The sequence below is a fragment of the Corvus hawaiiensis genome, chromosome 21, assembly GCF_020740725.1.
Source record: "Corvus hawaiiensis isolate bCorHaw1 chromosome 21, bCorHaw1.pri.cur, whole genome shotgun sequence".
Classification (NCBI taxonomy): Eukaryota; Metazoa; Chordata; class Aves; order Passeriformes; family Corvidae; genus Corvus; species Corvus hawaiiensis.
In genome coordinates, this window is record NC_063233.1 from 9,816,863 (window position 1) to 9,837,431 (window position 20,569).

General features: G+C 50.5%; 3 protein-coding genes across 7 annotated transcripts in view; 1 reads left to right on the forward strand and 2 right to left on the reverse strand.

The window, feature by feature from the left end:
• The window catches only part of PNPLA7 (patatin like phospholipase domain containing 7), a 117,787-nt gene extending 109,830 nt beyond the window's left edge, over positions 1-7,957 (reverse strand). For all 3 annotated transcript variants that reach the window (XM_048325411.1, XM_048325410.1, XM_048325412.1), the window contains exons 1-7: positions 7,843-7,957; positions 7,217-7,251; positions 4,774-4,839; positions 3,981-4,068; positions 3,334-3,416; positions 1,384-1,472; positions 902-1,042 (exon numbers count right to left, since the gene is read on the reverse strand). In XM_048325411.1, the coding sequence (XP_048181368.1) occupies positions 902-1,042; positions 1,384-1,472; positions 3,334-3,416; positions 3,981-4,068; positions 4,774-4,839; positions 7,217-7,249 (500 nt within the window). In that variant the 5' untranslated portion in view covers positions 7,250-7,251; positions 7,843-7,957. The remainder of the gene's footprint in view (positions 1-901; positions 1,043-1,383; positions 1,473-3,333; positions 3,417-3,980; positions 4,069-4,773; positions 4,840-7,216; positions 7,252-7,842) is intronic.
• A 138-nt stretch (positions 7,958-8,095) lies between these two features.
• On the forward strand, positions 8,096-8,958 carry MRPL41 (mitochondrial ribosomal protein L41). Its single transcript, XM_048325658.1, has one exon. It carries the CDS (start codon positions 8,279-8,281, stop codon positions 8,684-8,686), a length of 408 nt encoding a protein of 135 aa, XP_048181615.1. The 5' UTR covers positions 8,096-8,278; the 3' UTR covers positions 8,687-8,958.
• Positions 8,959-9,639: 681 nt separating this feature from the next.
• DPH7 (diphthamide biosynthesis 7) lies at positions 9,640-18,515 on the reverse strand. Of its 3 annotated transcripts, XM_048325655.1 has the most exons (9): positions 18,321-18,515; positions 17,759-17,895; positions 17,243-17,330; positions 16,428-16,522; positions 14,722-14,888; positions 13,832-13,904; positions 12,991-13,056; positions 12,649-12,821; positions 9,640-11,623 (listed from the first exon to the last, which is right to left on the reverse strand). In XM_048325655.1, exons 1-9 carry the CDS (start codon positions 18,456-18,458, stop codon positions 11,010-11,012), a joined length of 1,551 nt encoding a protein of 516 aa, XP_048181612.1. In that variant the 5' UTR covers positions 18,459-18,515; the 3' UTR covers positions 9,640-11,009. The 3 variants fall into 3 exon arrangements, with proteins under 3 accessions (XP_048181612.1, XP_048181613.1, XP_048181614.1); XM_048325656.1 differs by lacking the exon at positions 18,321-18,515 and having other exon boundaries at positions 17,624-17,851; XM_048325657.1 differs by lacking the exons at positions 17,759-17,895; positions 18,321-18,515 and adding an exon at positions 17,568-17,657.
• Positions 18,516-20,569: the final 2,054 nt, after the last annotated feature.

Genomic DNA, 20,569 nt, shown 5'->3' on the forward strand with positions numbered 1-20,569 from the left:
CTGAAAACACAGGGAAAAGCTCCTGTCATCTGCATGCAATTGCAAGTTTGGAATACTCCATCTCCTGCAGGTAACATGCACCTGGACTCCAGTCAGTCACTGCCAGGCAGAGAGAAATATGGGTCTTACACCTGATCACTCTTCACAGAGCTCCAACAGCTCACATTTATCAGGATCAATCCATCAAATCCTACTGCAATGTCAATTAGTCACAGGAGATCATAATTCCACAGCAGCAAGTTCAGATGACTTAAATAGCATTTTTATTTGAGAATGTATGACCTTCAGGACTAAATTATATCACAGCTGGGAGGAAAAAAGAACATCCACAAGCAAAACCAAAATTACAGATTGGAAGATCTCCTCCTCTTTGCTGTGTCAGCAAATTAACCCCTTGCTGAAGGGGCACAAAGCCCATCCCTTCTTCTTAAGTCTGCCAAAGAGCTGTGGGGATTACGGTGACTTTGATTTATTTGCAACCTTTTCAGATAGAGAAGTAAAAGATTCTGCAGCCCAGGGAGCTGTCAATATGGTCTCCAATTAACATTTACCAATTATGATGCCTTTCTGTATAAAAAAATTGTCTGATACAGCCTAAACAGAAGTTTTAAGATGCACTCAATCTGTTCATGTTAGAACACCTTCATTAGCACTACTCCCAAACTGAAGCAACTAACCTACTTCCTTTTTTTCCCCCCAAACTCAACTATTTTCTTAACGTTTCTAAAAAATTCAAAGTCATTTATTCTGTCCTCATGCTCAGATGAATTTCAGTCAGCTCCCTCAGGATTCTGACCATGCAATCATAAAACCTGAGATTTGACACAAACTGTCAAATATTTACATCACTTGAACATCCATCAAAACCCAACTCTGAACTTCTCTTTCCATCTAACATTACCTGACATTTTTAAGCATGTACAGCACTTCTGATGGCAAATGGGAATTCTTGACATCAAATTCAGTCAGATCTGCCTCTAGCAAAGAGGGAGGAGGTTCTTTCCTCTGCAGAGTTGGACATTCCTTCTTAATACGCAGAATCCTACAAAGGAAAACGTAAGTTCAGGATGTTCCCTCATTTGTACTAATAGGAAATATTAAATTTGTATGAATAGGAAATGTTAAATAAGTAGATAGTAAACACTAAAATTCACCATCCCAAGTCACACATTATCAGTTAGCTGAAACATTCCACCCCCCTGCTCTTCCTCACCAAAACCATCCCAGTTCAGCAAATTTCCCAGCTGATCCACAGCTGACAGAACTGGGAAAAACCAACAGCTACAGAAGAGTGCTCTGCTAGGGGTAAGTTCCACACCACAAACAAAAGCCCCAAACCAGCCTCCACGACACGAATTTTCCCCTTCCCAAAATCCCAAGCACCTTTTAGCCAGAGATAAAACCTTTGCCCGTTTCCGCATCCTTTGGCGAGGGACAGTGTTCCCAACCAGAGAGTTTGGAAGAGTTGTAACCTAGGAGGAAATAACAGAAACAAAAACAGTCACAAAAACCCAAAATCAAAAAAAAACCCAACCCACTAATTCCAACCCTGCTGAGGCACCAACACATTTACCAGCCATTAGAGTGTGAGCAGAGGGAAGAGCTCATGTAAGACCTTGGAGGATTGGAAGAACTACTTCAGGATCATTTCCTTTCTATAAAGCAAGTAGAGTGTATTTTGATTTTACTCATCAACTACTACAGTGCTAATGGATGGTAGAGGGGAAAGATTCTTAGCTGTGGTTCTCATCCAGGAACACTCAACATCAGGAAGAGGAGTAAGGCACTGATCTCTGCTCCCTGGGACAGGACCCAGGGAATGGCTGGAGCTGGGCCAGGGGAGGTTTAGGTTGGAGAGCAGGAAAGGTGCTTCCCCCAGAGGGTGCTGGGCACTGCCCAGGCTCCCCAGGGAATGGGCACGGCCCCGAGGCTGCCAGAGCTCCAGGAGCGTTTGGACAGCGCTGCCAGGGATGCCCAGGGTGGGGCTGTTGGGGGGTCTGTGCAGGGCCAGGGGTGGGACTGGATGATCCTTGGGGTCCCTTCCACGGAGGATATTCCAGGATTCTATCTGGCTGCGATGGTGACAAACCAAAGCTTTTCCTTGCTTTTCCTAGTTCCCAGGTGCCACCCACTGGAGAAACGCCACAACTGCTACACCAAGAAAGCCCCTCATTAGTAACTTCCAAAACATTCCCAGTTCTCCATTTGTTACCCAAAGAGCTGAATCTCTAAAAAGTTTCTATCACAAAAGGAATCTTTAATTAGTTTGGAGGGAGTAAAATCTTGGTATGTTATCAAAAAATCCATGAAGCACAACCCACAGCAGTGTGGGTGTAATGTTCTGTGCCTTACTCAGGAAGAACAGCAAAAGGCAAGGTCTAAAACCCAAACAAAAAACTACCTGAAATTATTTTCCCATGTGGAATTCTAAGCATTCTTACTTATGTGAGTTACATATAAACAGCTTGGTGAAAAATCATCCAAATTATGAAGTTGCACATGAAAATTATGAAGAATATCAAAATTATGAAGTTGCACACACAAGATTTCCTCTCATTGAGGGTTTTTTTGGCCAAGTTCTACTTAAAGGCTGACCTGCCATGCAAGATTGAGGGAGTAACCACCTCCTCCTCAATGAAACAGAGCTCTAGAACTGAATATTGAACCTACCAGAGTCTAATTAAGTCCAAGTGTATGAATTCACCTCAATGAAGTGTGGGAGGCAGAGGCTGGGGCAGTTCACAGGAGGAAGCGCTCCTCCACACAGGGTGACTAAGGATGGTTACTTCCCTGTACCTTATTTTTCTGCAGATGTTGGTTTGCAGTGAGTGCACACCTGACTTGGCAGGACAGGAAAAGCCAGGACCCCGTGAGGGTGGGCAGGCCCTGGCACAGGGTGCCCAGAGCAGCTGGGGCTGCCCCTGGATCCCTGGCAGTGCCCAAGGCCAGGCTGGACATTGGGGCTTGGAGCAGCCTGGGACAGTGGAAGGTGTCCCTGCCCATGGCAGGGGTGGCACTGGGTGGGCTTTAAGGTTCCTTCCAACCCAAACCAGTCTGGGATTATGGGATATTGAAACAATTATCAACTCCCAACAGGAGTTAGATATTCACTGATTTATTACTACCCTCATTGACTGCGAATACTTTTCAAAGAGGAAAGGTTTGGCCAGAAGGAGAAGCTACTGCTGCTCCATCAGCAATCCAGTCAGTATTCCAGGAACATCCACAAAATCCCAGTGAGATTTGATAGGCTGAAGGCCCTGGGCCAGGCTCAGCAAGTCAAGTATTGCAAACTTTACACCTCCTAAACTGGATTTTGCCAGGTGCCCTCACCTTCCTCATGATCTTCCTCCCGTAGAACATGACTTTGTCCCTCTTGCGAAACCTGTACTGAGGCACGTGTGGCTGAAGTTGTTCTGGAACACAGAAGCAGCACATCAGAAACCACCTTTAGCAGCTGGGGGAGAACACCTGAGCACAGCTCGGTGACTTTGCTGCCTCCAGAACAGCTCAGGGCAGCGTTTGGAACTTAAACCTCCCTGGGATCCCTCATTCCCCAGCTCTGGCCAAGCCCCACCAAGGCAGGGCTGGCTTGGGGTTCTACCTCAGCCCTGGAGGAGACAAAGGGCTCTCCACACAGACAGAAGGAGTGGGTAGTTTTAATCTCCTCAGGGAAACCTCTAATTCAATCCTTTCTCCTTACTGTGACAGTGAAATCACAGCAGGGCTGAAACCATTTGCATAATTCACAGAGGCTGATACTGCTCAGACACCAAAGAAATAAAACCCTGCAGGTCCTGCACGGACAGCTCTGGGTTCAGACCTGGGCAAGTGAAGCAACACAAGTTCTTCACCCTTTAAAGCTGTTGTCCTGCAAGAACCACACCCCTACAGCAAACAGCTACTGCAGAAAATTACAAAAAGACTCAAGACTGATGGGAAAACTGGTTTGAAAACTTACATGGTTCTCAAGTACTTACTAGACTGTCTCACTCTTCTGTACACGACAAACACAACAACTGCTATAAGCAGCAGTGCAACTGCAGCTCCAATTGCAATTCCAGTCAGCTGGGAGGGGAATTCAGGGAGAAAGAAGTTAATAATTTTCAGCTTCAGAAGCTACTATGTACTTTTTGCAGGGCTGAAGAACACTCAGCTCAGTGAGATGTCTAAAAGTCAAGCACATTCATAAATACTTAATTTTTAATTCAAACATCACACATGCAAGAAGTTTAAACTGCAGCAGTGACCAGTGCTAAGCTCACATGCAAAATATCCCATGTTTTAATTCCCCAGGAGCTGTGAGCTGATCAATGCAGTGTACAGGAGCTGCATGAGGGCATCGAGTGCCAGGACAAGGGGGAATGGCCTTAAGATGAAGGAGGGCAGGGCTGGATGGGAGATTGGGAAGGAATTGTTCCCTGGGAGGGTGGGCAGGCCCTGGCACAGGGTGCCCAGAGCAGCTGGGGCTGCCCCTGGATCCCTGGCAGTGCCCAAGGCCAGGCTGGACATTGGGGCTTGGAGCAGCCTGGGACAGTGGGAGGTGTCCCTGCCCATGGCAGGGGTGGCACTGGATGGGCTTTAAGGTCCCTTCCAACTCAAATCAGCCTGTGATTCTAAATAACAGGAATTAATTCCTGCCTCATGCACAATGACAGCAAAGAAACAAATGCTCAGACTTTGGCAGTGACTTAGCAGAGCTCCTGGAGCTCAGGAGAAGCTGCTCTGGATGCACCCCCACCCTTCAGCCAGCTGACTGCAGCTATACTTTACCATGGTGGTCTGGATCCTGTCCTCCACAAACTGCAGGATGGGGGTCTCACCTCCTGGCAACACAGCCTGGCACCAAAAGGAAGGTGAAATTAGTTTCCCACAACTGGAAAAAAGCCTCCATAAAAACCTCTCAACCAACTGGATTGTGTTTTTCTTTGACTTATAACCCACTCTGCAAACAGAAACATTCAGTGGAGAGGGGTCAGTAGGGCAGTTTTGTGCTGCTGTCAGTACAGTACATTCCCAAACAGTCCTAAACCAGGGTCAAACAGTGAGATGAACATTTTTTAAAATCATTTTACATTATTCAGAGCAACGAGGACGAGAATGGAATGTAAAGGACTTTATGAGACTGAGAAAACAAGTCATAAACCAGCATACTACCGTCATCATAAAAAGCACATGATGCACATGGGCAGAAACTCTGACCTCAGGTGTGCTGTCCTGGGACCTGTGCCAACCAGTGTCATCCAGGAATAAAAACTGGCACTTAAAATAGTCTCACAAATGCCAACCCAAAACTTAAGAGACAGGGGGAGAAAGGCAAAACAACTCTCAGGAACAAGTTTAAACAACATGAGTACAAGAGAAATACATTCCCCTTTTAAGTCCTGAACCTTAAAATCACTTGAATGAAGCACTACACACAGTTCAGGTCCCATTCCTGCCCTTGGTTCCAGATCTGGATGACATCTAACTCAGCTTTGCCACCAAGAGAAAAAATGCAGTGTACACCAAGTCACCAAACTGGTCTCTCTCATGAAATTCATTCCAGTTTTACAGCACAAATGAAACTCCTGCCAGACCAGTCACCAGATCCCTGTGCTCACTTTGCCTTCTCAGGTCCCTTTAGCACTTTAATGTTTATCTTCCCAACACGAGTCAAACTAACTCTGCCACTATTGTTATCAGCCTATTACTCATGGGATTATAGCGAAAAGTCACAAGATTTTGAAAAAATAAAAAGCTGGAGATGTGTCAGCAACAGGTACAACACCTGGTGACACTGAGTTCCAAGTCTGTTGTGGTCACCTAATGTATTTATTTCCCCTTGACACTGTCAGGGACACTGGGACATGGACAGTTCTGCTGCTCCCCAGGCCTGGATGATCTCAAATAGCACCAAAAATAGTAATTGCCAAGTGACACTCACATTGCTGCTGCAGGAGGAGAAACAAACCCATGGGGAAAAGAATAAAACACAAACATGCCAGGCTGAAGAAATTCAGAGCTCCAAGAACCACTGAGAGGTTCTTGCAAAGTTTTCACCAGTGAAAACATGATATTGCCCTGCTCAGACTCGGGGGGGAATCTTTCCCAGCATGGAGAATCCTTCTGGGCCAGCAGAGGAAGCAAAGCACCCAGGCTGAGCTGTGCAGACACCTGAGACACGTCAGTGATTGCTGTGACAGCTCCTGGGGCAGGAATGAGGTCACAGCCAAGCCACCAGGGCAGCTCCTCTCTGAGGAGGGCTGTGGTCAGCGCCCCAGTCCAAGGACTTGCCCTCACACAGCCCCAAAGAACCCCCAGACCCACAACACCTGCGGGACCACCCTGCAAGGCCCCTCACTGCATTTGAACACGGAGCAGTGACCTGCCAAGAGGATGGATTAGCACAAAGAGCATTTCTCTGCTTCCTGATGTCAAAGTTTCCTTGAGAACCCAAGACTTTACAGCAATCAACATAAACATGCAGCCTCACAACTGCAGCTCACACCCATCCAGAGCACAGGCACCCAACACTCCGCTCTGCTGGGAGTCCAACAACTCCTCACTGCAGCCCAAGGCAAACACTGAGACATTCCCCGTGCAGGGAGTGGTGGGCAAGGCTTATCAGCCCTGAAAACAAGGATTTAAAACTGGGATTAGCCCAAAGCACAAGACTTCCTCACAGCTCAGAGGCACGTGCCTTGTTTTGACTACAGAACCTGGATTTTCATAAAACATTTTTAACTGTGTACAAGTACATTGTGTGCGTTTGTTAGTTCTGAGAAGTATTTCCTCTCACAGGGTTTGTTTTTCACAACTATGGAAAGCACCACGTGCCTTGCTGGCCTGTGAGTTTCACGTTTATGATTAAAAACAAATGCAAGAAGAGCAGTCTGCCAGAATCCTGCAAGTCCTTCTTCTTTAGGCTAAAAATGAAAGTATTTAAATCATAGCATTATTGAAACAGCTTAGAATATGAAGCAGAGCATGAATGGTTTGTAAGAAATTTTAAAAATACAAAAAAAAAAAAAACAACAAACCCCACACAATAAAATGGGACCAATCCTTAAAAGTTTGAAAGGATAAAACTGCCAACAGGAAAGGCTCTTACAGAGGAAAAGCATCTAAAGGTATTGTCCCAATGTTATCAAATTAGCTACAGCTGCTTTCAGCTTCTGGGAACTCCCAGAGGGGAAATAAATAAGTCCAAAAACAAGAGCAAAACATATTGTACCTCAAGGCTGGTGCTGTTGTCTCCTTCATCCATGTCTGGAGGTGCAGCAGGAGCAAAGGCAAAAACAAAGAGAAAACTGAGTTAAGAGATGACCGCAGCTTGTGATCCAAACTCTTGAACACCACAAGGGGAACAGTAAGTTTTTTAACTTTATCATCCCTTTGTCTCTCCGCTGAGCAACAAAACCCAGCACTGAAGTGCTGCGGGACGGGACTTCCTCGGACGGGAGTTCTCCAGAAGAACTTCTCCGCAGCCACGGGCATTGAAACAGAAACACCCCAGGAGCCTCCACAGGGTGCCACAGCCAAACCTATCCCTGCTCCGTGCGCTCCAAGGAAAGCGGACACCGGGATGGCACCGCGGGACGGACACTGCCCGGCAGGGACCGGGCACCGACCGCTCCGGGCTGCGCCTCAGGACAGCCCCGGTCACCCTCCAGCCACCCCCGGCCGGCCCCGGCTGCCCTGCCCGGCCCCGTTTCGCCAGGTTAAAGCTCGGGGCGCACCTTCAACAACAACCTCCTCCCGCCGGGCCTGGGGCACCGGCCGGGGGCACGGCGGGGCTGCACAAGCCCGCAAGGCCCGGGACCCGGCGCTTCTCCCCAGCGACCCCCGGCACCCTCTCACCTGCCCCGCTCCTGCCGCGCTCCCGGTCCCGGCCCTTGTCCCGCCCGGGCTTCCGCAGCTCCCCAGGCCGGGGGCGAAGGGCGCTGAGCGCAGACCCCGCCCGCCTCCGCCAGGGGGCGCGGCCGCGCCAGGCCCCGCCCACGCCGCGGGCCGCTCGCCGCTGATTGGCGGGGAAGGTCCCCCGGCGCCGCTCGGCGCGCGTGCCGCGCGGGGGCAGCATCGGCACCGCGGATTGGCTGGCACGGCCCGGCCAATGGGAGCGGGCGCTGTTGCGGTGTGCGGACGCGGCGGGGCCGCTCCGGGCTGAGAGCGCGACCGGGCCCCGGCGCGGTTCGGGGAGTCCTCGGTGCCCTCCGGGACCGGCTCCGCCTCCGCTGAGCCCTCCCGCGTGCTCTCCGGGACTCGCTCCGGCTCCGCTGGTTCCTCGGTGCCCGGCATGGGGCTGCTGACCCAGCTGGTCCGCGGGCTGGTGCGCTGCGCCGACCGCGTGTCGCCGTTCACCAGCAAGCGCGGCCCCCGGAGCCACAACAAGGGCCGCGGCGCCAAGAAGCTGGGCGTGCTCACCCGCAACAAGAAGTTCCTCCTCGTCAAGGAGATGGTGCCCGAGTTCGTCGTGCCCGACCTGACGGGCTTCAAGCTGCGGCCCTACGTGTCGTACCGCGCAGACGAGGGCTCCGAGCCGCCCGTCACGGCCAAGCAGCTCTTCGACGAGCTGGTGGCTCCGCGCATCGAGAAGGACGTGAAGGACGGCACATTCGACCCCAACAACCTGGAGAAGTACGGCTTCGAGCCCACGCAGGAGGGCAAGCTCTTCCAGCTCTTCCCCAAGAACTACGTGCGGTAGGGAGCGGGCAGTGGTACCGCCGGCCAGCGCGGGACGAGCTCTGTCACTGAACATTAAAGCAAATCCTTCTACCTTGTTCTTCTGTAATACCTGATTTAAATCCTGGGGAGAATCGGCGGTTTGATTTCCCATCCATGACTGGTAATTCCTCTGGGAGACAGTTGGGCCTGGAGAGCACAGCCCTCTCTGGGGGGCTCTAAGGGTGACGGGTCCGTGACGTTTGTAAATACAAACTACTGCCAAGCTTAAGAATTAAACTTTAAGAATTAAATAAAGACTGAAAACGTTCGCTTTGGGAGAAAGGAAGCATGTTTAGTGGATGGTCTGTGAGCACTTAGTCTGTAATAAGGGCTGACAGATGAGTCCTGAAGGTGGTGGTTAAAACGCCCATATTTTCGGGGCAGGGCAGGGCTGTGATGGAGTGGGGGTGCTGCAGCCCCAAGTCCCAGAAGGAAATCCTGTGCCCTTGGATGCCAATTCCAGCGTGCTCTTGACCACATCACTTGCCATGATGCCGAATTGATATTTATATGTGTAAAGAATACAGAGAATATATAAAAGAAAAAAAGGCAAAAAAATCGCTTCGGCATCAGCCTCACACCCCGTGTGAAGGCAGATAAAAACTGGGTCTCCTCGTTTGTCTGAGCAAAGCAAGGACTGGCCCAAAGCCTAAACCAGGCTGGTCCCAGTCGGTGACACCACTCCAGCTTCGCTGCCCTCGGGCTGTTCCCTGCCGATCTCACAGGGCAATAAAAGGCATTACAACCTTTAAAGCAGAGTCATCGGCAGATACAGGGACACACCCTCGCTTTTCGCAGGAAACTGGGTTGACCGCTCTGACTCCTGAAGAACTTTCAGCCCTTGGAGCCTGAGCCATCCCAGGGCAGAAGGTCCTCACGAGGACTGCCAAGTCATTTGATTTTTAAAACCCAAAACAACCAAAAAGAGATCAATCACTTGTATTAATTTTATTTTAGAAACATCCAAAAATAGCATGTTTTTTCTTTAGCAAAAGCTCTTGTTTTCATTACTAATATGAATCTTCATGTAACAGTGCTCAAGAATGTTTGCTAAAATACACACTCACCCTTGCTAAAATACACATTCGCCCTTGAGAAGGGCTTTCCAAAGCAGCAAAGTTCTCATCTGCTCGACCTCGTTTAGCTGCAGCACTGTTACACAGAGACCTGTTGCTGGTGTTTCTTTCCCTCCAGATAACTCACTCTTTAGGACCCTCAAAGACAAACCATGCAAGCTAAAAGTTACTCATCTAGTTTAAGCTGGTTTTTTGTTTCTAGGAATCGAGAAAATGTTCCAGAAGGGGTGTTTTGATATATTTCACAGTGAAAAAAAGAGAGCTAATGGAGCAACCATGAGAAATCCTGCAGCCATTCCTGGAGGTAGTTGGGCAATGCTGTTAAGATTTTGGTTTCTGTACTTACTTTGAACTTAAAAAGATGTCAGGAAACACCGCTTACACTTTTTGGAGGTTTTGATCTTAAAGCTGTTCACCTTTTAAAAACTGAGCTTGACTTTGGACCTAAATGTGGCTCTGTGGAGAGCAGAAAACATGAGCTGGATACTGAGAGGCTGTGGGGGGTGGCTGAGTGGCACTGAAACATGGTGAGGTCACTACAGGATTTATCTGAACCAGGGTGGGTGCTCAGCTGGGAATGATGAAGGAGTCTGCAGTCAGTCTGATGGGAAATGATGGAGATGTACGAGGATCCTCACAAGGAGCATCCCACAGCACTTCCCATCACGCCAGGCAGTCTGCACTTCCTTCTGAACCAGAACTTCTCTATTAGACGTCACTGTGAGTACATTGCACTGCATCTGGCCTGTCTGAGCTCTTCTCCAGGGTCACACACACATCACACGGCCAAGCCTCTGCTCGGGGGCTTTTCTGAGACGTTCAGGGAACCTTCTGATCACTTACTGGGTCTGTACAGCAGCACAGCTGAGCCTGGTTTGTGAGGGAAGGAGGAGAACGTGCTTAACAGATCCATTGTGAAATGCAAACCAGCCTTGAAAGGATTCAAATCTGAGGTACAAAGCAGCAGCCTGTGAGAGGAGGGCTGTTCCACTTGGAACTAGGACATTAAGGGAAAAACTAAATAAACCTGTCTGGGCATGACCACAGGCCGGCAAGCAAAGGCTTCCCTCTCTGCTGAAAATAAAACACCAGGAATTCCATCAGTGTTGGCCCTGAAAGACTCCCAAGCTCAGCAGTAAGACTAGGAAAGCCCAGCAGAAGTTAGGGCATGACGTTCAGCTGTCACTTTCAGTTCAGGAGTTTTCCGCCCTCTTCCCTCAGGACTGGTCAATGCAAACTTTCAGCTGTTCTTTCAGATGGACATCCAGGACTTGGAACATCCAGAGGGGTCACCAGGCTCATCTCCCACTTCCAGATGTGGAGGATGTTGTCATAGAAGGAACAAGTGGCTACAATGCTCATTTCTTTGGGGCTGTCTGGAGACCTGGCTGAGTCACTGCCTCCATCCAGGCCCATTCCATTGGGTCTCTTGGCTCCTGAGTCAGAGCCGCTGGCTGACCCCGGATCTGCCCCTTGGGCAGCCAAATCTAAACTTCCCTTTAAACCAGAGCCCCTCACCAGTCCAGGATCCCCAGCCAACTTTGGCCCTGCCCCTGCTGCGAGTGCCACAGCAGGGCTTTCACTCTCCTCATCCAGGATTACATCAAAAGTAGCTGTAGGAGACTCATAAATTATCTTCAGGTTCTGGACCTGCAAATTCAGCCTCTCGTCTCCTTCCCCTGATGTTCCCATGAGCTCCTCCGAAGGCTGGGATGCAGCAGCAAGGTCCTGGGTTGCAGCCAAGGAATCCCTCGGACACAGCCTTGACCAGTCAGCCCCATAAGCCAAGGAATTGTGCAGGACATAGGATGACAGGACAACGCATTCCTCTGTGTTTTCCGCTTTAAAAAAAAAAAAGATAAATGAAATGACTTAGAAATGAAGTTGTGGGTTGTGGCAGAGTGCTCAGCAGCCATTCCAGCACTGGCTGTGTCCCATGGGAAGAGTTCTCTGGTTATTGCTTTCTTCACCACAGAGTGAAGCACTCCAGGAGGAATGAGGTACTGACCGTTTTTCAGCCACCTCTCAATGGCCTTGATTTGCCCTGGGTCAGCAGCAGATGAGAAGAGGGTTTAACATGCATGAGGTTTAAGAGCATCATTATTCAAAGTACCTACAGAGGCTCAAGACAGGCAAGATTGATCACACCACAACCTTCACCGACCCATGAACACACCTGGGGGATTGCCAGGTCCTGGTTATTAATACACTGCAGATGTTCTTCCTGTCAGCTTTCAGCATTTGACTCTGACAGTAAGTAGACATCAAGTTCCTTCCTTCCCCACACAGGAGAAATGCTATCCTCATTTCCTAAACAGTGGATCTGCCCAAGGTCTGGAGAACCCAGGAAGCCAACTATCCTCTGTCAGACTGCATTTGTAATGTGAATGCAAACAGCTTTTCCACCATGGAAGTACCTCGTGATTCACATGAAAGGCTTATTCATGTTATTCTGGATTAACCAGGCTGCAGAGCACTTCCTTCCTGAGGCAATAACCAATTCCCCAGCAGGTCAGTAACTCCTGCTAACAGGAAAGCACCACCTGACAGTCAGGAGAACCTCTCTGAACCATCACAATGAACACAAACCCAGAATGGCTGTGCCCTCCCACCAAACAAAAAGGCTTTCCTCCCATGAAAAGTTATGGGAGATTTGCACACAAACAGTGACAGGGCCTTGGCACAACCGAGCAGGCCAGCAGAGTGCACAGGTGTGGAAAAGCTGGAAGAGTTACCTCAAACTGGAACAGAAGTCTATGGCTATTCACACCATCTCAATCCTGCCAGCAGGGTCAGAGCTGGAGCTCCCCATTAACCTGGAGGCAGCAAAGGAGAGCAGCAGAGCAGCTCTTCCCTGGACACTCACCCAGGCTCCCGCGGCAGTCGAGGATCTTGAAGCCGCTCTGCATGCAGGCTGCCAAGAGCACGAAATCACAGGTGGGGTGCCACTTCAGCCTCCAAACCCCACCTTCCACGTGGGTGTCAGCCAGCGGCTGCTTCATGTTCCTGGTGTCCCACAGCAGCACGTGCTCATCGTAGCTGGGGACACACCACAAAGAGAAAAGCAGCACAGCCCAGTCAGGGTACAGAAGAAAGGTAGGGAAGACCACGTGCTCTGCACCACATGGAATTTCTGAAGAGGCAGCAGCACGTTCAGGTAACAGAGGAGGCTGGTCACATCAGGGGAGAGCAGCTGGAAGGGACTCACCTGCCTGTGGCCAGGAGATTCTCCCGGTGGGGACTGCACTGAATGCTGCACACACCCATGGAATGTCTGCAGAGGGAAGAGATAGCAATTCGAGAAGGGCTCCTTCCTTGAATTTTGAGTCCACATTATTTCATCAAGGTGTCCCAGGAGAGGTGAGCTCAAAATTTCAGTCCAGTGACCCACCCAAGCAGAGTTCCATCTACACAGTCCAACAGCATTCCCAGGGACAAAACTTCTACTCACACCATCTTTCAGCACAAGTATTTTCTAATAATATTTACCCCATAAACTGCTGCTCAAAGGCCCTAAGAATTCCAGCAGAACAACTCCATTCCCAGGAGACTTTACTCCCAGAATTAATATTTCCATAGCAATAGTCCCCAGTGTAATTTAAGTTTACATTTAGAATTCCACTGGAGAGCTGTGTATATTGTTTTAATCGTAGTTTAAAATAAGATATGAAATCACTTTGAATAACTGAACAGTGGATTACAAAATATTTTCTAAAAAACATTCCATAATAATATATCCCAATTTAACACACACAAAAATTGCCAAAATAAAAGTGTAAAATCAGGATCCTTTTCAGAAAGAAACTGCCACCCTCTTCACATGTGCAAGTCAGCACTTGGTTTATCGTGTTGAAGGACATGGAGAAGAAGGTTTCAACCTGAAGTTGTCCTGATGAAAAACACTAATAGATCCATTTCCCAAGGGAGGCAGAACCAGGATCCACTGTCACTGCTCATCTCCAAAGGCAGTGGCTTGGGAAGGGGCACAACAGCAGTGGGTGTTGGCACCCCACTGCTGAAGGGTGTAGGTGTGGACAGGGCTCACTCACCTCCTGCTGGTGAAGACTGGAGCCTCCGGACTGCACCTGGTGTCCCAACCCTTGAGCAGGCTGTCATCCCCTCCTGCCCGGGGACAAAACACTGTGACCCTCAGCACCAGCCCTGAGCATGGGGCAAAGCAGTGCAGAGTCTGCAGCTCCTCCCGAGGGGCAGCTCCAATCTCTGCCCTCTGTGACCAGGACAGCACCCAGGGAGCGGCTGGAGCTGGGCCAGGGCAGGCTCAGGCTGGAGAGCAGGGAAAGGTTCTTCCCCCAGAGGGTGCTGGGCACTGCCCAGGCTCCCCAGGGAATGGGCACGGCCCCGAGGCTGCCAGAGCTCCAGGAGCGTTTGGACAGCGCTGCCAGGGATGCCCAGGGTGGGGCTGTTGGGGGGTCTGTGCAGAGGGGTTGGACTGATGATCTTGGTGGTCCTTTTCTGCTCAGGACAGTCTGTGATACAGAGCTGATGCTTTCCAGCCCTGAGATCTCATAGAATTTAACAGACACACCAAAAATCACATTGAGGCTCATATTGGCAATACCCATCACCACAGAGAACACATCTGTTATCAATACCCTCACTTTGGTAAGAAACAAACATTACAAGTCATAAAGACTGGATTCAAACAGCTCTCTGGCTCTTTGCATACTGCAAGGGAATATCATCTTTTTTTGCCAATAGCCACCGAAAGTACAGTTTTCAGGGTACAGCTTCTCCTAAGTAACTCCAACCATTTCCCACCATCAAGAAGCCTTTCACCCCTAAGCAGAGACCCCAGCTCCTTCAAGAGGTGATGCAAACAGCATACCCAACCCTGGGAAGTAAAATCCCAAGGAACACTTCCCTAAACAAGGGGCCCCCTCCCCAACAGCCCCAAAGGAGCTTCCCAGCCCATACAGACCTGAATACACAATATCAGTGTCCCAGTAATTAAAAGCAGCAATCCAGGCCTCAAATTGGTGAGCTTCCCACTGGTTCAGGACATGCACAGAAGGAGCAGATTCATCTATGGAGAAAAGATTCAGCTTCCCCTCTGAATCACTGCTGATCACTCTCAAAGGACATCCACTACAGCGGGGTACAGAGAAAACATCGGGAATTACTGCAACAATCAAGTATTTCGATTCAACTAAACACTGACAGACACTGGCAGCATGGTGGCAGGAATGACACATTCATACAATTCTTTTCAGCTTCAGCCCATTCCATCTTTAAATCACCTGCCCCAGTGATCCCTGCTCTCACAGGGAGCAACCACTCACACCCACGTCAGGGAAAGAACCACCCCTGGCTCTTGTCTTTCTCAGAGATGCAAAACTTGACTTCTTACATGCTTCACATTACATCAATAAACAAATTCCATGTGAAGAGGGATTTTTTTTTTCCTCCAAGTCAGACTCACAATGCCCTTTCAGAGCCTCTTCCCTCTTCTGGAGTACAAAGAGATGTTTTATTTCCTTGCTATCACTGAAACCCAAAGCACTGGCTGATCCTGACCTTTCCTGCTCTCTTCCTGTGCCACAGCACAGTTAGTTTCTAGACACAATGACCTTGGAGCACTGGCAAATGTTTTGCAATTCCCAGTGCACAGATTTTCTGACATTCCCTGACATGAACCAGGTACCTTCTGTTTGGTTACCTGCAACTGCAGGCACTGCTTTGGTGGCCTGAGGCTTCTTTCCAGTTCTGATCAAATTATTCAGCCACACTGAATCTCCCAAATTCCCACATAAGAGATACAGGGCCACCCCCTTCCTGCAGAGATGTGAATGATGTACATTTGGCTTCTAGGAGACGTTACTGATCTCTCAAGTGACAACAATGACAGGCTTTAAAGGGGCTTTTCATCAGAGCAACAATATTGGGAAGGACAGAGACAAGAAGAAGGAATGTAAGAAGAAAGTCTAACTGGCAATTCTACTTACTCATTAAACAGCATGCACAGAAACAGCTTTAATTAGCAAATTTGCCCTACAGCATTAAGCAATGACTGCCTGACCCCCCTGGTTTCCAGGCTCACACCAAAGGCACCACTCTTCATCTGCACCTACAGAACACACTGACCCTCCTCTTTCAAGGTACAGCTAATTCAGGTTATTTCATGCAGCAATGCCATTTCTGAAATCTCATGTATGAGTGCTTGATAGAGGAAGGAGCTGCTTCCAAACCAATTCTCTCCTGTTTCTCACTAAGCCATGATTAAACTTCCTACATGTACTATTATTAGCAATTCTTAAGGAGAACTTCACACTAAAATTTCAGCTGTTCTAAGAGCAGAGTTGGAACCAGCAGCTCCATTTGCATCCCGTTCTGGTCTTTCCTTTTAACAAAGGCAGCAGAAGACACATCCCTGGCTCACCTGCTGCCATTCCCCAGAACACAACCTCACATTTGTTGTTTGTTTAGTCTCTGCTCCTGTTCCAGTGGCCACAGTGCTTGTGTTCCTGTTACCTCTGCTCTGGAAACAGCAACTTCTGGAGCAGGGCCAGAGAGACAGCTGGGATCAAGAAAGTCAAAACCACTAAAGACTCCTTCATCCAAGTCCTCAACTTCTCCTGAAAGTTGTCCCACACACACTGGCCCCCAGCCTCCATCTCCCACCCTCACCATTGCTCTCGTCCAGTGGACCAGTCCAAGGACAAGGCCAGTCGCTGTGCCCCGAGATCCACCCTGAAGCGTGGCTCCAACATGCAGCTGTTCTTCTACTGGAAGCAAAAGGAATGGATTAAGACTGGGAAGACAGCAGGCGCATAACAACAGGTGCACTGCTCCCCACGGCAGTTTTCCAGAGACTCATGAGCAAATGAGGGTGCCACACCAAAGAAGCAATGAAATGTCCCCCAGCACTACAATCGCCCAGTGCTGGCTGAGAGGCAGACGTGCACACACAAGATTCCAGCCTTCTGCTGCTCATCTCCCACCAAACCTCCCTTAAACTCTGCTTCCTCTCAGGGAGTGATGAAGTGCAGGAGAAGTGATGACCCAACTGCTGAATTCCCTTACAGACTGGCCTCTGCTTTCTTTGCTCTGTGAGAATGGCTCTGATCACTCTCTTCACTCACCACCAAAAGAAACCCCACTCCAAAAATCCTCCCTGCTTTCACCAGCTTTGCTCCTGATGTTTCCCAGTTAGTCCATACTTGTTTCCAGGGATTGCTTCTGCCCCGCTCCTGCGTCTCCTTCCCCACTTTGCAGGTGGGCAGAGCCCAGCCCAACTCTCTGGTGCCACAAACAAGTTTATAGAATTTATGATAAACATTATCAGAAGACAAAAGAAGCATTAAAAAAGCTAAGGATGCTGAGGAAGCCATGGAAACCACCCAGCTTTCCTGCAAGCCAATGCACACTGCTAGTAAATGTAGTGATGTATCAAACACGGGTTAAAACCAGCTTCAGCAGCAGCAAGCATTGCATCCACCCACCTCACTTCCAGTCAGGTGGCAAAATTCCACGGCGCCTGTGGAGTTTGCGATGCCAACCATGGGATGTTCTGCAACAGGAATGTGGCACCTACAAGATCAAGTTAAACAGATCTCCGATGTCCATCTTTCTTGAAGAGAACAAAGCCATAACTTTCGTTCCAACATGCACAAGGAGAAGGTATGTGACCAAAAAAATCTCGCATTAAGAAAATCTAAGGCTCCTCAAGTTCCCACACACCTGCGAGGAGGGGATTCTGTACAGGGGAGATCTACTATATGTTATTATATAAATAAATGAGGTACAAAATCACGACCAGCCACTCACAAGTCAGCAGAAAGGGTAAAACAGAAACAAGGCAGTCTTTGCTCATTGGAACAAACCGGAAAGTATTTCCCTCCAAGAAGTCAGGAACTGTTCCATTAGTAACTGCTGCTGTTGCTGCCATGCCAAAAAAAGGATCCCCAGAGGAGCAGAGCCCGCTGCTGTGGCACCAAGCCCGGCCGGGCCGGCGTTACCATTTGATGTCCAGGATGGCGGCCGTGTCGATGCGCTGGATCTCGGTCAGCGGGATGTACGGCTGCTCCTCGTTGTAGTGGTACAGGTAGAGCCGCCCCGTCCGGTCACAGGCCCCACTGCTCCCTCGGGAATCGCTCTGCGGAAAACATGGGAAAGGGCAGGCTCAGCCGCGCTTCTGCTCCGCACCCGAGACCCTGCTGGGAGCGGGGCTGAGGCTCCCAACTGGGCAGTCCCAACCCTGAGGGATGAAAGCCACCACCGGGGCCAGCCACGCTCACCAGAGGGGCCTCTCTGCCCCTCCTCGAGCCGCCGCAGCCGGGACAAGGCAGGACCGGGGATGGGGACGGGGCTCACCCCGGAGCGGGGCCAAGCGGGGACGGCGGTTCGCCCTGCTGCGGAGCCGGCCAGGGATGGGGCCAGGGCTCGCCCCGGAGCGCTACCGGGCAGAGATGGGGATGGGAGTTCGCCGCGGAACGGTGCCGGCCGGGCGGGGATGGGGGACTCGCCCTGGAACGGGGCCGGCGGGGGCCGGGGCTCGCCCCGGAGCGGCGCCGGGCTCACCTGGTCGGGCCGGCGCAGGTGGTAGGTGCCGCAGGCCAGGATGCTGTGCCAGCCCTCCACCGGGCACCACTCCACCGCGTCCGCGCTGAACTCCGTGTCCACCACCTGCAGCGTGCGCGTCCTGCACGGCGCGGCCATCGCGGGCCGGGCCCTGCTGCGCCGCCGGGGCGGCTCCCGGGAGGCTCCGGGGAGGCGGGGCCGCCGCCCGTCTGCTTCCCGGTCAGGGCGGGCCCGGGGCGGAGCTGCCCCCGCGGAGCCGCCTCTTCCCCCGGCCGGGCAGTCCGCGCACGCCGGGGTTCGGGGGGTTCCGCCCGCTTGTCCGCGCCCCCTCCCAACGCGTCCTTCCCGGGGGAAAGAGCTGCGGCTCCAGCGCCCGCCCGGTGAAGGACCCTGCCCTGAACCCGGCAGCTGCTCACGAGAGAAAACCGGGCTCAGCCTTCCTTCGGCATCTTCCCGGCGCCTCGCTTAGAGACCTTCCCCACCCCGGCGCTTCCCGAGGAGACACGGGCTGACAGCGCTGTTCCTGCGCAGAAGCTGCTCCGGACCTCGGAGCGATCCTGGTCCCTGGCCTGAGGCTTTCCCTTTCCCCTCAGTCCTTTCCCAGTCGGAGGGCGAGTCCTGCACACTCGGGATGCATCCCGCACCCATTCCCCCCGCGGTGCCGCTCCTGGGTTGCCGCTGTTCCGCAGGCGGAAATCCTGCAGAGCCGAAGGTCTCGCTGCAGAGAGACAACAGTCAAGGCCTCGCCGTTTGGTGTTTTCCCGTAACCAACCCTACATTTTATTGACACTGAACTTCATCTCCCGCTCTCTCATAACATCCTTCTGCAATTCACTCAGCCTTTTATATTATTACACTGAATAACCTCATCAGTGGGTGTTGTCAGCTTCATTATTCATTACCTTTTTTCTAAATTATTTTTTTTATCTATTGGGCATGCATCTGTTTATTTCCCACCAACAAAATAACCCTCCCTTCTACTCTTCCTTTCGTGTCTTTTAAACAGTTGTCTATGTGACATTTCCCTTTTTGACCAGCAGCTTTTTTTCCTTAAGTACCTTGAGCAAAGTCATCATTAAGTGCATTTTGGACGTTCAGATTGTCCCAACCAAATCCCCTTTTCCCTGCTTGTTGATGCCTGGAATTGAAGCAGTTCCAGTAGAGTTTTGAAGCATGATTTCCCTGTACAAAACCCACCCTGACTCCTCCCTGGTATTCAGCCACTGGTGCTGCATCACAGCGTCCATGAGTTTGCGGAGTGCAGGTGGCTGTAGTTTGAAATTCCTCCCAGAAGCTGCTGTGACATTTGCTGTGACATTGTACCAAGGGAGAGGTCACCATCCCAGCTGGGAGCTCGGCTTATTCATCCCTGAGCTCCCTCAGAGCCGTAGGTGGCACCGTCTGGTCCTGGCAACTTGTTGCTGCTCATTTCAGCTGAACTTTAATCTCTCCTAAAAGCACTTCTGTTGTGAACAGATTCGCTGTGGAGCTCTCCATATGGAAGTATTCCTGTGTGAACTCCACCAGCTCTTTCACATGGAACACATATGCAAACAATTCACTGGATTTTCCTCTGCTGACACTTTCATCTTCAGGTCAGCCCGTCCCTTTGCTGTGCATCAGTCTCTGCTGACTCCAGCAGTCCCCCTGCTCCTGGTGTTTTCAAAACTACTCATGCACATTTTATGACTTGAACATTCTTCCTATTCCCTTTTTCTTTGCATTATTTTGCTGGGTTGGTTTGTTTGCTTTTGCTTTTTCTGCATTTCACCTGCCAAATGTTATTCTTTCCATCTCTTACATTTGAACACAGTTCAGTTTACAAAGGATTTCTTCTTACTCTGAGTATCCCACATGCCCCCATTTAATCCCACCAGCCCCCTTTTGCCCTCAGTGCTGTTTTGCTGGGTGGTGAAGCTTTGCTCCTGGCCCATGTGGTGTCTTACACCGTCTCCATGCCACCCATTCTGGTCTTTCAGCTAGGTCAGAACCTGGGCAGTTTCTTTCCACTTGCGTTGGTCTCACAGCCCTTTAACCCTGTGAGCATCTCTCCTCCCCACCTGCTGCACCCCATCCTCCCATCCCTTTCCCTCCCACATTCCCTGGGATCAGGATTTCCCCAAGCACCTTCCATCCTGGCTCTGTCCCACCTTTCCCTCATTCCCTCAGGGGAATTTCCCCATTGCCCCACCAGGCCTTGGTCTGCAGCCTGTCCTTGTCCTCACTGCAGCAGCATTACAAACATCAGC

What these genes read in the sequence shown, in the direction of transcription:
- DPH7 (XM_048325655.1), bottom strand. Translation starts at nt 18,458, where the DNA reads ATGGCCGCGCCGTGCAGGACGCGCACGCTGCAGGTGGTGGACACGGAG. An exon ending in GCCACCTGACTGGAAGTGAG is followed by an intron (nt 16,523 to 17,242) that starts GTGGGTGGATGC and finishes TGCTTCCAGTAG; the next exon opens with AAGAACAGCTGCATGTTGGA. An exon ending in CGACTGCCGCGGGAGCCTGG is followed by an intron (nt 11,624 to 12,648) that starts GTGAGTGTCCAG and finishes TTTTTTTTAAAG; the next exon opens with CGGAAAACACAGAGGAATGC.
- MRPL41 (XM_048325658.1), top strand. Translation starts at nt 8,279, where the DNA reads ATGGGGCTGCTGACCCAGCTGGTCCGCGGGCTGGTGCGCTGCGCCGAC.